General features: G+C 43.5%; 1 protein-coding gene across 2 annotated transcripts in view; it reads right to left on the reverse strand.

The window, feature by feature from the left end:
* The window catches only part of FRAS1 (Fraser extracellular matrix complex subunit 1), a 514100-nt gene that overhangs the window by 263334 nt on the left and 235860 nt on the right, over positions 1–14906 (reverse strand). For both annotated transcript variants that reach the window (XM_066279180.1, XM_066279181.1), the window contains one exon: positions 3666–3809. In XM_066279180.1, the coding sequence (XP_066135277.1) occupies positions 3666–3809 (144 nt within the window). The remainder of the gene's footprint in view (positions 1–3665; positions 3810–14906) is intronic.

Consider the following 14906-nt stretch of genomic DNA (forward strand, 5'->3'; position numbering starts at 1 on the left):
AGAAGAGTTAATACCTATTTCATACAAGGAACTCCATAAAAATCAATGATCAAAAGGCAGCAAGACCAATAAAACAATGGGGAAAATATATTTAAAAAGAATATATAGAAGAGGAAACACAAAAGTCCAAAAGGAGTTGAAGATATTTTCAAACTCATTAATAATCAGAAAAGTACAAATTAAAATGGGATGTCCCTGTATATCTACCTATTGACCAGAGAAAAATCTAAAGCTTGAAAATGACAAATGGTGGCAAGAATATGGGAATGAGAGAGCCCTCATGTTTTGGGAGTATAGAAGTTGGTGAGCTGCCTGGTACTACTTAGTCAAATAAAGAATATGCAGATTCAAGAAACCAACAATTCTGCTCCTGGGCTATCATCCCAGGAAACCTCCCCCTGGGTTCACCAAGGGACATGTTTTAGGCTGCTCACTAGCGCTCTCTAGTGATGGCATGTGGATGGAAGGAAGCAACCCAGCGAGTCTGTCGCTGGGAGAGGGAATGTAAGATTTGTGCGGGATGGAGACCGGGAGGATTATGCAGCAAAGAGAAGCAAAGGATTAGATGATAGAGCAACCTTAAAAACGTAATTGGTTTTTTAGAGAAAAAAAGAACATGACCTCTACAACACAATATCATTAAATATACCCTTGTTGGGGTGCCAATCAGTAAAAAATCCACATATAATTTTTGACTCCCCCGAAACTTAACTACTCTTAACTACCCCCAGCATCTGTGGAGAGTTTGTTCCAGGACCTCTCCAGACACCAAAATCTGTGGATGTTCAGGTTCCCTATATATCCTGGCATATGCATATCAATGCATACAACCAGTCCTCTGCATCCCAACCACGGACTGCAAACAGCACAGGTGTTTATTGAAAAATGCCCACATATAAGTAGACCCGCACAGTTCAAAGCCTTGTTGTTTGAGGGTCAACTGTATTCAATACCCAGTTTACAAGAACCCATAAAAACAAAAAGATTAAAAGAAATAAAATAGTTGTCTAAGTGAAGAAGGGAAATGAGGATAAAAGGAAGAAAAGGCAGAGAGAATGGTTAACAGAAACCTCTGAACTTGCTGTGATTTATGATGTTAGCTAAGTCAGGAAAGCCTTCTTAACAGCACAAGTACTTTAAATGACTAAAGAATGAGGAGATTTTTGTCTTTGAATTTCCCCACCCTTTATATCTAATATTTGTAAAACTCAAAGCATGTACCACAGGTGAACTTGGTTACTGTAAATTCTTTCAACCAGGGCATACCACTGTTTATAACAGGTCATTCTGGATTTTTTTCGGCACTTGACTTTGAGATTTCTGCAGATATGAGATGCTTGGCTATAAATTATTAAACAAACATTTCTAGTCTTTATCTTGAATAGCACTCATCTGAATCGGAAATAAGTCAGCATTATCAGCATCAGACATCTTAATTACATTCCAATTAACAATCAGTGACTTGGTTCCCCATTATTTAGGAAATATCATTTGAATGTTTCTGCAGGCATTTGATAAAATCTTTGAGAACTCTAACAATTCTATGAAAAGTGTGAACTCCAATCTTGTCTACCAAAAGGCACGCTGGTCGATGCCAGCAACATCACCAAGTCTTGCATTGTGGCAAGAGATCGCGCAGCCATTCAGTAACCACTTGTGGATTGATTGGCTGGCTGACTGCCAGTGACGGTGCATCCTTCAGTTGGGAAGTTTTCTTCCTCATGCTTTGTTTCAAAATGTATATAGATAGCATCTCAGAGTATATTCTCTCCCTTAGCCACCTGTTAAACAGTCTTTTATTAATTCTTCCAACCCCCAAGGAGCTCCAGCTTTCTTCACTCCGCCTCTGAGCTCGGCTACATTCCCACCCTTCATTACCTGCAGCCTCACGCTAACCATTTCTCCTTTCGCTTCCCCAGCGAAAGTTGCTTTCTCAATTCAGATAATACCTTCTCAGCAGCAGGTCAATGTCAAGGCTCCTTGTCAGTGACAGTAGTTAGCCTCCTTGGGGGTTTAAGGAGCAAATACCTTTAGGCCTTCGGATTAGTGCAAATTTGACATCCACTGACCTTGAGAGAATACATCTGGTTTAAATGAGCAGGAACTGATGCTGACAGAAAAAGATGGAAATGGCAGCCTGTCTCTCCCTTCCTTGTTCTCTCCTGAATTCACAAAATAGCTGCCTGTGACTCATCAAAATCAGGTGAGATTTTCCACACCATTGATGCTGATAGACGTCTGCACAGCTTTAAGCAAGTGGCTGCTAAGAGCTCTCTCTCTTCCCTAAGGCAAGTAGGTCTTGTCAGCTCCCAAAGATCATCTCATTGTTGCTACTGGCCTTGCTATTCCTGCGACCAGGACAGCAAACTCAATCGCTCACTGTCAGGTGGTGGCCTGTCGGTTTGGTAATGTCTACTGAAAAGGGGAATGATCTCAAGATTGACAGGAGCAGGAAAATGAGGATGATGGTAATAACTATCTCAGAAAACTGTTGTGAGGATTAAACACCAAACACTTACATAGCACATGCTCTGTCAAGCAGTGTGCTGAATGCCCTGCTTATAAGTAACTCAATCCTCTCAACAGCCTCTGAGTTGGGTGTGCGTTAATTTCCCATTGCTGCTGTAACAAAGTACCACAAACAGTGGTTTAAACCAAATTTATTATCACTCTAGAGGTCAGGAGTCCTAAAATCAGGTGTTAGCAGAACTGCATTCCTTCTGGAGGCAGGGGGTCCATTGCCTTGCCTTTCTCCAGGTCTGGAGGCTGCCTGCAAGCTCATGGGCCCTTCCAGGAGTCCCCTGCCCTTCACTCTGACCTCTACTTCCATCTCAGAACTTCTTTTCCGACTCCCACCCTCAAGCCTCCCTTGTGTAAGGAACCCTGTGCTGACACTGGCCCAGCCGGGTAATCCAGGATAATCTCCCATCTGAAGCTGCTTACTTGATTGTACCTCCAAACCCTTTTGCCATTTAAGGCAGCATAATCACAAATTATGGTGCTTAGGATGTGGACATCTTTGAAGGGCCATTATTCTGTCTACCACAGGTGCTATATTATCCCCATCTTACAACTGGGAAACTGATGTGTGGATAGAGATTAAGTAACTTGCCTAAGTCCCTGCTTTTCCCAATATACCTCAGTGGGTTAATGTTTATAGGGTACTTGGAACATGCCTAGCACAAGGACACAGGATGCTGGGCTAATCTTTACCGTTGTGAAGTAGGTGTTAAACGTAGAATCTATAAGAAGCGCTTCAGCTTTAAATCAGTGGCACCAAAAACAAAGCAGGATCTGCCTTGGGCTGACCTGAAAGTGTCTTTGTCTCCATGCATATTTGGAAGGCGGTCTAGAGCTGACAGAGGCTTTGATATTTGGAGAAGGGAGCCCTGCTCCTGTCCCTGCAGCTGTGGGTCTGAAGCAAGCAGCCCAGACCTCACTGTCTGTATCCTCTGACCAAGGCTAGAACACATTATGGGCGAGGGAGAGAATGCATTAAAGGGGTTCCCCCAAGTGAAAAGCACAGGTTTTATAAACTACTAAAACACCAGCCATTTGCATATTTGTTGAGTCAAAGAAACTCAATTATTGGAGCTCTGATTTGAATTAAACATGGGATGCTGGGAGAAGAAGAGATGCTTTGGCATGCAAGGTCTGGCACCTACCACGGCAGGTCCCCTGCTTGTTGTAAAACCGGCCGCCACAGCTGCTCTGACAGCCGCCGTTGCTCAGCACGTGGAGGGCGTCTCTGCAGGCCAGGCAGTGCTTCTCCGTGGGACCCCAGCAGGCCGCACAGGACTCGTGGCAGACTGCAGGCAAACAGCAAAATCAGTGAACCATCCACAGCAGAAAGACGGCTCAGTATTTCCTGGGAAAGTTTTAAAATTTATGAGGAGGATGTTGGCTCCTTAATTCCTAAACAACTATGCACATATGTACACCCCAGGGGAACCCCCGCCCCCAACAAACAAAACTACTTCTGTTAGCCAGAAGTACAATTTCAATAAATTATGGCTAAAAAAAAAAAAAAATGAAACAGGAAATTAGTATTTGAATAATGGAAATCACTGGGAAAGAAACCATAATGTCTCATGACATTATGATGATCTAATGAGATCAGATGGCGCTCTAACACGTCGCCTTTATAACCACAAAGTGTCAATAGGATAACCACTCCCATCTCCAGCACCATCAAGAATCAGCTAAGCAAGGATGCCATGTCTTCAAGTCCTTGATTAGACCTAGCAGGAGCTGGCACAGTTTAACTGTGTTGCATTTTCCCTCCCTTTCCATTTCTCTCCTCTTTCCCTCCCTCACCATACCCCCCTCTATCCTCTCTCACAACTCCTTCATTCTCCATTAGTCTCTGGTCACTACCAGTAGCATCTGCTCTGGATGTGTACCTTGAAGACTCACAGAGCCTATTTTCCTTACACTTGAGGTTCTAAGTATGTGTTATTCCTAGACCAAAGCTATTCCTTTAAGACTCCAAAATTTCTGCCTCCTCCAACATTTAAGTTTTGATTACTCTTTTGGCTTGCTTATCACCTTAGCATATGTGTAAAGAGAGGCCTATTCTGAATGACAGTACATTCAGACTTAACTCCCTGTATGTCTAATCCCACCTTTGCTTTCGTTAGTGGACCCTAATTCTCAAAATGTTTGCTTCACAGTGAAACACAACCTGTTTGGAAGACATATTCAGACTGATCAAAATTGGTAAGAAGAATGCCTTTCCTGATTGCAAGTGACTTGGGGATTTTATTTAAGTAATTTAATCAGATATCCCGTTGGAATAAGAAGAAAGGATACCTGCCTGACTGGTGGTGGTGCAGGGGATATAGTGTCGACCCAGATCAAAATCCCAAGGTCACCAGCTTGACCTTCGGTTTGTTGGCTTGAGTGAGGGTTTGCCAGCTTGAGTACAGGATCACTGACATGATCCCAAGGGCACTGGCTTGAGCCCAAGGACCACTGGCTTAAGCAAGGGGTCACTGGCTCAGCTTGAGCCCCCCATCAAGGCACGTATGAGAAGTAATCAATGAACAACTAAAGTGATGCAACTATGAGTTGATGCTTCATACTCTCTCTCTTTCTTCTCTTTTTTCCTTTCTCTCTCTCTCTCTCAATCAATAAAAAATATTTTTTTAAAGAAAGGATACCTACATTGAGAGGATACCTACATTGCAGATCTCAAGACCCACTGCTCTCCTCTCTATTCTAAACTGCACAGGAAAGCTTTAATTTCAGACTTTTCTCCCCAGCAAATGTAGAGAAAATTACAAGTTGTGTTCATTGTTTAGCAGGGCTCTCCAATAAAGAATAACCGTGGTGAGGGTGGAAAGGGCCAGCTTTAGGTAGACCTAAAGGATGAGAAGTAGCCAGTCATGGGGAGAGCAAAGAACAACAAAAAGTTCTAGAGAAGGGAAGGAGTTTGGGAGTTCAAGGAACTGAAGGCTGCCCGCATGCCTGGAGCTGGTGCCGTGGGGTTGGGGCAGAGCGGGGCAGAGGGACCTGCTTCATTACTGGAGGTGAGGCAGAGGTCTGATCAAACTTGACCTTGGAGAGCATGGAAAGAAATTAGGATTCTATCTTAACTGCAATGTGAAGTCATAAATGGGCTTAAGCAAGACAGACACAAGCCTTGATTTAGATTTTTAAAAGCTCTCTCTGGTTGCTATGCAGAGAGAATTTAAGGACTTGCATGCAGGCAGGGAGACCAATGTGGAGTCTACACTATGGTCCAGGTAAGATAGAATGGTAGCAGGTGGGAAGCAGAAATGGAGGAAAGTTTAGTTATATGTTATCTAGTTTCCTCATGAGAACATCCCGTAAGCTTCCTGAGGGCAGAGCCCATTTCTCTGTGAACTCTGCACCCAGCACACTTCTTATTGCTCTACAAACACTTCATTTATACTTGATACATGGTACACAAGAATACTGTTCATAATAGGATAACCTACTGACACTACATTATAATTAAAGTTGTAGGTGCAATGATTCCACTGCAAAATTATACCCTCAATACACATGAAATCTGTCATTTATTTATTCAACTGCCCTTCAGTTACTGACTAGAGTCATCGTCTCAAGTGTCTAACACTGTTCATACCTCCATCTTGCTGATTCAGAAGTTGATACAAAGTCTGTACCTAAACAAATAAACAACAACAACAGCCCCACCTCATGTCTAAGAAGGTATACCAAGTTGACCTATCTGTCAATATTCAGAAGCATCTACTAGATGCAAGGTGCTATGCCAGCCCTGGGGCCTCCCCAGCTAGCTGCAGGGAAGCCATGTTACCACACATCTGCCAGAGGAAACATCAGCCATCCCATCACTTGAGCGCACCACACTGGTGGCACATGCCAACTGCTTTGGGAGTATGTGCCCGAGAGGATAATGGGAATGGAGGCTAAAAAGACAAAAGGGGCCAGATCACAAGTGTCGGACAGGACTGGGTAAGGACCTTGAACTTCATCCTGTGAGAATCTTAATCAGGGCAGTGGAATTGATCAGTGTTGCTCTTTAGACAGTCTACTCCGCAGTGGGCAGAGGAGAGGCTAATTATAGCATCTATAAGGAATGAGACTGTCTCTGTTCAGGAGGTGAAGCACTGCTGAGAAATGGAAGCAAAGCAAGCTCTCTTCAAGGACTGGCTAATGGCAGTGCAGTCTCTGTGGCACTGGTTGTTAAAATAGTACAAACACTTCCAAACTGGTTGGTAATGGCTGTTGTCCTGCCTGCTCAATGACACTCTGACTTCATCCCTAAGAACCTGGCAGACACCAGGCATCAGCGACTGAAAGATCTAGCACAGGAGAGCATCTCAGCTCCTCCTTCCTTGCAACTGATCCAGTTTATGCCATACTGTTTGTTACATAGTTTTATATTTGCTCTGGCACTGCCAATCAGAATAGAAGCCAAAGGATTAGCAGGATGGAAGCTAGAGCTTAGGGCTGGCACTCAGGCCCATCACAAACTGAGCCCTACTTACCTTTCAGACCTGCCTTCGGTAGCCCCCTCATGCACACTGATTTTATGAAACTGGGTACCCTAAGCATGCCATGTGCCTGTTTGTGGGTTCTGGATTCCCCACACTGGAGTCACTCAGCTGGCAACCCCTCTGGCTCCTTCCCTAGCTTCTGGGGTCCTGTTGACACTTCAGAAGCCTCTGAAGTTGTCACTACTTCTGCAAAGCTTTGCTGAACTTGTTTAAAGAAAGTTGGTCCCTACTTCTTTTACGTTCCTGCAGCACTTTGTACCTGGCTCTCTTGTGCTATTTATCCTACTGTACAAATTATTCAGGGACAAATGGATTCTCCTCAATGTAATATCCTCCACAATAGGGGCATGTTTCAGTCATCTTAGAGTCTACTCCGTGTCCAGATTGATGCCTGGTGCACAGTCAGTACTCACTAAATGAACGCATGGCCATTTTTGTTTTCACTGGCTGTGGGGAGTTCATCCTACTAATTACCTTCTACATGAAAACATCTACATGGTACGTTGTAACCATAAGGTCATAGTCTGAAGATATGAAAATTTAAGATAGATAAACCTGAGGCTGTAGAATTTCGCTAATAAGTGCTTACGATGACGAATACTTACGCTGTATTCATATGAAGTAACCAAGTGTGATGTTGGCCCTTCTCTTTTTTCCATATCAGACAGAAGCCATGGTCCAGGGCAGGTGGGAACAGCAGAAGGGATTTTTATTTCTACCCTGAACTACGGTGAGCTGTCCTTCCTTTTCTTTTTCTTTCTTTTTTTGAGCTGTCAGCTCTTACAACATATTCCCACTGTGTTCTGCAATTAATTTCTAATTTCTAACTGAACATATGCTGCTTCAGATAATCTCTTCTTGCAGACTTACTTTATAGGTGACTTTTATTACATTTGGATTGTTATAAAAATAAAAGGTCACCCTCTGACTTTTCACCGTTATTTCTCTTAGTAATACATTCCAGATCACCCAGGGGTTGAATTATACATTGCAAAAATTGTGGCACTAAATTAAAAAAGAGGAATAATAAGGGAAAGCTATCTTCTTATCTCACATGCAGTTGATAATCTATTTGGGAAAACCCCTGACTTTTCTGGAACATAACAAGACGTGTGTTGGCTTGCTAGGAAATTCATTTCAAAATGAAAAGGAACAAATTACTTTTCTTTTGGTAACTGTATATTGAAACCCTATTCTAAAAATAAGAAACTCTTTTTGTACTTGATAAATTTGAAATAGAAGATTGCTTTAAATTTTTTTCTAAGTATAAGACGCAGCCTTTTCAGGGAAATGTTAAAACAAGCACTTATTTTCCAGGAAGCCTTCCAAGACCCAGGCGGCAGATATACAGAGACCCAGGGGCAACTGGAACCGCCCCTCAGGAGGAGGAGCCACGGTCTCTCAATAGAGACCCAGGGACAACTGGAACCGCCCCTCAGGAGGAGGAGCCAAGGCCTCCCAAAGTCTCTCTACCTTTCTTCACTACCAGGGAATGAGCACACTTGATCAGCAGCCTCTTTCAGGGTCGTCAGTGAGGCTGCAGTTCAGATTTCCAAACTGTCAAGAAATTTTCACTTGCCACTCAACAGAAACAGCCTAAGTTCGAGGCACAAGCAGGTATGCCACATACAGATCAAATTCTGTCATTCTGTCCCTTATCCATTTTGTGGCAATTGCTCTGTGTTCCTTCTCATCCCATAAATGACCAGGAAGCACTCGCCAAGTTTTAAAGTATGATCAGGAGACTGTGGGTAAATTTCCAAGAAGCTCCTGCTGGATGAAAAATCTTTCTATCCCTAATTCAACTTCACTGTCCCTTGCTTTCCTAGTATGCAAAGCGGGAACAGTAATAGAGTTGACCCTTGAACAAAGTGTGAGTTAGAAGCACCACCAACCCCCGTGCAGTCAAAAATCTGCATATAACTATGATTCTCCCCCAAACTCAAGTCTGACCCTTGATATCTTCAGGGGGCTGGTTCTGGGACCCACACAGAAATCAAACTCTGAGGACGCTCAAGTCCCCTCTATAAAACGGTATAGATCAACGCATACAGTTGGCCCTCTGCATCCTTGGATTCCACAGGTTGAAAATACTGTTCTCAAGTCATGGCTGGTTGAATCTGTGGAAGCCCAGGGACATGGAGGGTCAACTGCACGTTCATTGAAAACAATCTGCATGTAAGTGGACCTGCTCAGCTCAAGCCCACGTTGACCAAGGGTCAACTGTATTTGTTGTACCTCATTCACAGGAATAGGATGAGGTGACATATTTAAGGAAATGGAGAATGTTGGACGTGATCACATGAGTGGCATACCATAGGTTATCCAGCAATTTTTGTTTCTACTGGTGTCAAAAGCAAAGTAATTATAAAGGAAGCACACTGAATGCAACGCAGACAGGAGAGGAAAGGACATAGGACTATAGGAAAGGTAGGTTGACTTCAAAACAGAGTGAAGGGAAGCGACAGAGCCCTCATGAATTATTCTAGCAACTACACCAAGGGGCTCCAGCCTTTCCCAAAGGCCTCCTGCTCCAAAGCTCTGTGCTCGCACTCTCGACAAAACATCAGCAAGAACCTGGAGAAGCCCCTGGAGACACCCTGGGGCGGGGCAGACCACTCTCCCTGCCCCATCCCAGTGCCACCCGAGGCCCAGATTACTTGCCTCAGAAGCGCAAAGGCCAGACATGTTTGGAAGGAGAAGTGCATCTGAGTCATCATCATTATTGATCCCCTTACTCCAGTCTTCTTTTTTCCCCCTGCGAGGCAGGAACTCTGCCATCCCCCTGCCTCCCTGGACCAACGGACGTCTTCGCCCCCTGCAGCAGAGATGTCTGGTCTCCACATGTTGTCAAACCCCGTATGTACTTAAGGGAGTTGATAATGAAAAAATATAAACATGAAAAACTCTTCAGCCTTATGAATAGACAGGGAAAAGCAAATTAAACAGGAGAGCAGCAACAAGATGTGGCGGATCAGACGTACACATAACAAACTGTATCTCAGAAGCAGGGCTTAGAGAGGAAGACAGTAAAAGCATAGTTCACTGGCTGTAACAGATGTACCACTCCGGTGGGGGTGTTGATAATGCGGAGGCTGTGCATGGGTTGGGAGCAGGGGGAATATGGAAAATCTCTCTAGTTTCCATTAAATCTTGCTGTGAACTTAAAACTGCTGAACAAAAATAAGGTTTGTAAAATAAAAATAAAAGAAAAAGAATTAAATCTCCATTTAGTAATACTTATGAATATTTAAAATACATGAATACAAGAGCAATAAGAGCACACAGATACAAGAAATAGATATTAAATTGCATCAGAGTAGTGACTTAAGTGGAGACCTAGGGAGAAGTGAAGTGGGAACAGTGTATGGGAACAAGAAGAATAGACAGACAGGTAGACAGACAGACAGAGAGATAAGCAAGAGGACAGCCTGGCCCGGGTCAATGATAAAAATGAGCCATGAGCTGATAAGTATGATGAATTCAACTCTTCTCTTATAAATCCCAAAAGTAAGTAAAGGAAAAGAAATTAAGATTCCATTTTATAGCAATCAAATGTGACAAACTTAAGAAGAATCTCAATACGTGGTTTTGACAAAGGTCATGAGAAGCAGGCACTTTCATACATTTCTAGTAAGAGTACAAATTACAAACTTTTAAAAAAAGTGAGTAATAATATGTGTCAAAAATTTTAAAATGTACATATATATACTTGGAAATCACACGTTTAAGAATTCACCCTAGGCCCTGGCCGGTTGGCTCAGCGGTAGAGCGTCGGCCTAGCGTGCGGAGGACCCGGGTTCGATTCCCGGCCAGGGCACACAGGAGAAGCGCCCATTTGCTTCTCCACCCCTCCGCCGCGCTTTCCTCTCTGTCTCTCTCTTCCCCTCCCGCAGCCAAGGCTCCATTGGAGCAAAGATGGCCCGGGGCGCTGGGGATGGCTCTGTGGCCTCTGCCTCAGGTGCTAAAGTGGCTCTGGTCGCAAGATGGCGACGCCCAGGATGGGCAGAGCATCGCCCCCTGTGGGCAGAGCATCGCCCCTGGTGGGCGTGCCGGGTGGATCCCGGTCGGGCGCATGCGGGAGTCTGTCTGACTGTCTCTCCCTGTTTCCAGCTTCAGAAAAATGAAAAAAAAAAAAAAAAAAAAGAATTCACCCTAATCAAATATGTTTACCACAACTCTAATTTAAAATGTTCACATCATGGTTATTTAAGATAATGGAAAAATTAGGAAGAAATGTCAGTTAACAGAGGATTGGCTAAATGAATTCTGGCATAACCACAGATGGAAAGCTATGTAACAAAAAAAAAGATGTTGTGGAAGAGTCACAAATAACATGGAGAAAGCAAGCAGTAAATATTATTTATTTATACACACTGTGCATAGTATGCATACAATGTGATTTTACCTTAGAAAAATAAATAAATGTGTGTATGTATTTCTGTGTATACAACACAACACACATGCACAATAGTAAAAAATTAGGAAGACATTCACCAAAATACGAACAGTAATGATTTGGGAGAGCTTGAGTACAGAATTTCCACTGATTTTTAGATTGTGCCTTGAATTTTACTAACTTTATCAAATTATATTTTTGGAACAAACATGAATCCATTTAGTACTTAGGGGAAAAATTACTGAAGGAGAGAAATCACAAGCCTGCTCTCCTTTCCCTGAGGTACATACAAGTAGGGTAAATAGCTCGTTAGTCTATCAACTACATCTGTGATACAGATGAGCGATTTACTCGACTCCGAGAATGTATGTGAATTTTTAGCAGGATCTTCTGTAGACACAGAGCTTGAAGTGAAGTGAGACTTCCCAGCTGAGGGGGGCTTGGGGCAGGCCAACGGGGAGGGGAATGTAAAAGCTGGCTAGCTTTTCCTCGGTATGCAACTTAGGGGATAAAGGCAGACAGGCTAAATGACCAGAAAGATACATATCCTTTCTACCTCCTGCCCTTCTCCCTCTTCTCCTAAATCTACCACACAAGTACCCAAGGATTTTCAATGTAATGACTACCCAGGCCTAGCTTGATGAGCCAAATGGAATGCTCCGACTCCACTCTCCACAGTGACCACTGGGAACCCACAGCTGCGGGGACTCCCTGGGATTTTATTCAGCCCTGTAAAGTTAAATGGCTATAGATTTCTCCAATGATGCCTTGCGTCTATTTGTCTACAGAAACTGAAGATCCAAAGGAGCAACCACCAACCCAGCCCATGCTGTTGATGGGAAGAGTCTTCAGACTTCCTGACTGCACTAGCACAGCCTGCTCAGGTGTGGGCAGCGATAACAGAGGTGCTGGGAGCTGTAGCAGCACGAAACCGAAGGGAAGGGCGGCACAGCCCGCATGCTGGGGTGGAAAATGGGGCAGAGAAAGAAGGTATGCCGCACAGTCTAGCTAAAGTAACTGAGAGCTCTAGGGGCTGGGCAGAGAGCCAGAAAACCTGTCACTACTTTGTAATCCATAGCTGAAATATTCGGGGGTTCAGATCTGTAAGGAAGAATGGGATCTGTCTGGAAGATAAACTCCCTTGCATTTGTGGCGGGCTTTCTCGGCTGGTATGTGATCCTTTTGTTCTGTCATTTGTCATTCAGCAGACAGAGCACAGACAAATGACAAACACAGCCCATCCCCTGCCACAGAAAGGGTCCCAGGCAAAACACCACCAGCTGCTTTTTCCTTCTTCTCTCCATGTATCCTTGGCATGAGTGTCCGAAGGGGAAGGGGACTGGGAATGCCACTGCCACTTGCTTGAGTCCAATGTACTCAAGAAACATACATGTAAGGAAGGTAATCCTGTGGTCCTCCCTCCCGAATGGCTTAAAACAGCCCATGGATAGTTGTTTTAAAGAGTCCCTCTTCCGGCACCAATAAGGTACCCAGCTATCGTAAGAGGGAAATTGAGGGAAGAAAAGAGATTCTGTAATTTTCTTCAGGCCACAGCTAGCCAGGAATTGCTGACAAGGAGTAAACAATAGAAGCTACATGGGAGACAGATCACCTGAATGCCGAAGTCTAGGCATGTCTGCACATTCCTGTCCTTTCTCCTCCGCTCAGTGGTTTATCACACATTCTTCAAACACAAATGGTTCCAGAGGCCTTCTATGTGCTTAGCAATGTGAGGAATTCAAAAGCATCAGACCTATCCCTGCCTCAATAATCAGTCTTTATAGCGCTGACAGGAATGAATTCAGAGAGCAGTAACCATCTGATTATCTTCCTTGTTTATGTATTTACCGACACTTCTCTCCCACAGGGAGAGTTAAGTTCCTTAACACAGGGCAGTTGTCTGTCGGTTCACTGCTGTACCCCTGGGGCCTGGCGCACTGAAGAGGCTCAACGAATATTTGTTGAGCAGAATGGAGGATACAAGACTTATCACTTGAAGTAATAAGTCCCCTTTACAAGGCATTCAACAATGGAGAGGCCGCAATTGCTCTGGAATTCCAGAGAACGTTTGAATGATGCATAAAGCTGCAAGAGCGTAACAAAGTGAGGGAAGAGCAGTGGCAGGATATACTGGACCCTCCAAGTGAATACGTGACCTGGCAGTGAAGCTGGGACTGAACTCCAATGCTGGAGTGGTGGGGAATGGACCACGGAGAACACCAGTTTCACAGTGACTGCCCCAGCAGACCAAGGATGGCTCCTGTCTTCTTGAAGATTTCAGAAAAGCAGTTTCACAAATGTCTTTGCCGAGAGGTCCTCCCCAGGCTCAGCTAGACTAAGCTAAAGCCCATGCACAATTATAATGCCAAGATCCATTAGGTCTTCACTGCTTTGGACCTGGCTTTGAAGGGTTTGTGCCTCATTTCCATGAGTGATTGGGCTGAGCTAGTCAACCACAGTTCCAACAAATAATTAACCTTACAAGTTCCTCTCATCAAACCACAGCTTTTAAATCTTAGCTAGATCAGCATCCTATCTGTCCATGTTATGGGTTTTCTTCCACGTTGTCCTTCTAAATATATCATAATATGGCTGAGAAACAAATACATACAGATTCTCATCATTTAATCTGAGCAATTAAAGAAAGTAAAAGAATTTTAACTTGTGATGAATACAGTAAACTGCTCTCTGTATTATATTTACATCTCTATAACATATAAAAGTAGATTTTATTTAAGATCAGACACTAACAATATGACTCTTTGTTTCTTTATGCAAGATACTCAGTTCCCATTCCAATAAACTGAAGAATAAAGGAACAAATCTGATCATGACAATGCTGCCTTTTGACAGACTGACACTATGTGCAAGGCATAATATATAACATTTACATTTTCAAACATCTTTTCTAACTTCATAATAATAGTTTGAAGTAGGTAATATTTGCCCCATTTTATAGATGAAGAAATTGAGGATCAAAGAGATTAAACTACTTATCCAAAATCCTATAGCAACCAGTGGTAGAGTTCAACTGTTTGATTCTTTAAGTTTCAAAATCTAAGACCACACAGCAATCAGTAATAGAATAAACTGCATAGACCTTTGTTTGTGTTCTTTTATTTTTGTGTGTGTCTCTGTAAGCAGCAGCTAACCCTGCCTTGGCTGAAGCTCTCCACAGGCAAAGACAGAGTCTTACACATTTTCCCATCCTTAGGACCTACAATAAGTGGTCAAGAGCATGAATGGAGGAGGGAGAAAAAGGAAGCAGGAAAGAGGGGTAGTGGAAAGCACCAACCTAAAGGACATATGTGAATTTACTCATTTAATCCTCACAATGACACTATGTGGCAGGTGTTATTGTCTCTGCTTTACCCATAAGGCAATGGAAGCTCAGGGTTAAAGAATGCACTGTGTAAGTGGCAGAGCCAAGACTGGAGTCCAGGCAGTCTGGCTCCAGAGCCAATGGTCTTAAGCACTGTGTTGCACTGCCTCCCTCCTAC

This window comes from Saccopteryx bilineata, chromosome 5 (assembly GCF_036850765.1).
Source record: "Saccopteryx bilineata isolate mSacBil1 chromosome 5, mSacBil1_pri_phased_curated, whole genome shotgun sequence".
Taxonomy (NCBI): Eukaryota; Metazoa; Chordata; class Mammalia; order Chiroptera; family Emballonuridae; genus Saccopteryx; species Saccopteryx bilineata.